This window comes from Monosiga brevicollis, genomic scaffold (assembly GCF_000002865.3).
Source record: "Monosiga brevicollis MX1 MONBRscaffold_372 genomic scaffold, whole genome shotgun sequence".
Classification (NCBI taxonomy): Eukaryota; class Choanoflagellata; order Craspedida; family Salpingoecidae; genus Monosiga; species Monosiga brevicollis.
The window spans coordinates 1-1,390 of record NW_001865217.1 but is presented as its reverse complement, the minus strand read 5'-3'; the positions used below and the strand labels follow the sequence as shown (position 1 = coordinate 1,390).

Sequence of the window (1,390 nt, the reverse complement as noted above, 5' to 3'; positions counted from 1 at the left end):
GGAGCCGACAAACGCAAACACTACCGCAAACGCCGGTCCAGCGTCAACTCGGCCGTTGGTGACTATGAAGACGCCCCATCCACCGCCGCCCCCGCCTCACCACGTCGTAACACCCACAACAACAACGACCATGGCCATGCCCATCACCACAACCATGCCAGCCTAGACAGTGGCAACGGAACCTCGCAAACTGGTCAACAAGCCCCGTCCAACCCCAAGATTGACCTGCCCGAGCCAATCGCCGCCGAGTCCAACCTCAATCCGCAGGCCCACGCCAAACCCCGCACTCCAGAAGAGCGAATCGCACAACTCGAGCGCGAACTGGCGCAAGCCCGGGAAGAGAAGACCGCTGCCGAAGATGCTGCCGAGCGCCTGCGCAACTCTCTGCACAAGGTGCAGCAAGAACACAAAAAGCTCACAAAAAAGCTTGTGCAGCGTTGTTCTCAGCTCGAAGACGTCCTTGCCCGCCAAAACGAGGACCGCAATCAACTGGTAGACGAACTCAACTCCAAGAACAAGCTCCTCGCCGTTAGCTCCAGCGGCGTCGATAGCCAGATTCGCGTCTACCGCCAACAATTGGACCAAGCCCATGCCGCCATAGAGAACCTGAAACGCGTACACCTCCACACCTCCACCGAACTTCAGGAACGCAACCGCCACCTGTCCCTCCAGCTCCTTCAGCTTGACCAGGCGTACAAGGCCGCCGAAAGCCAGCGCTTACAAATGCACCAACAGCTCTCCATCAGCCAGCAACAGCTCTTCAACCAGGACGCCCACCTTCGCCGGGTCACCAAGCATGCTCGCGCCCTCGAACGCAACATCTCCAACAGCTCCCTCCCCTCCCAGGCTTCCCACCATACTGCTGACCTACACTCGGTGCACTCCATTCACTCGGCCGCCACCGTGCCTCCCCATGATGCCGCCGGTGGCATCATTGAGACATTGCAGGGCATCATCAACGACGTGAAGCGCGTTTCTGCCAAGCTCGGCAGTACCCCGCTGCCTGCTGCCGTCGAACTCCCTAAGCGCTGGGATGGCTCGGGCTCGCCCTACCTTTTTCACCTCGACCGCACTACTTACATTCTCCTGCCTCGCCTCGTCGAACAGCTGCAGTCGGCCATTGGGAAGGATCGTCTCGTCGTCATTGGCCCCGCGGCCTGGAACGCTTACCTCAAATCCCCCCTCCTGTCCAAGGACCTGCGCCTTGGCCTTGCCATGACCCCCGGAGACGACTTTGTTGACGTTTTGGCTAGTGCCATGACTGAGGTTCTCAAAAGCCCTCTGGTTCAGCACGCCATTGCCATGCTTCAAGCCGTGCAACAGGTTAAATACTTGCCCGAAACCGGCGAGCAGCTCGAGAAAGGCACTTTGCTGCGCCTTGTGGCCGACG

The 1,390-nt window shown here is 59.6% G+C and overlaps 1 protein-coding gene across 1 annotated transcript; it reads left to right on the top strand.

Annotated features, from left to right (window-relative positions):
• MONBRDRAFT_13231 (uncharacterized protein) lies at positions 1–1,323 on the top strand (the record flags this gene model as incomplete). The annotated part of the gene is made up of 1 exon (XM_001751124.1): positions 1–1,323. A coding segment is annotated over one exon (1,323 nt), but the record flags the coding sequence as incomplete, so codon positions are not given.
• Between the last annotated feature and the right edge of the window lie 67 nt (positions 1,324–1,390).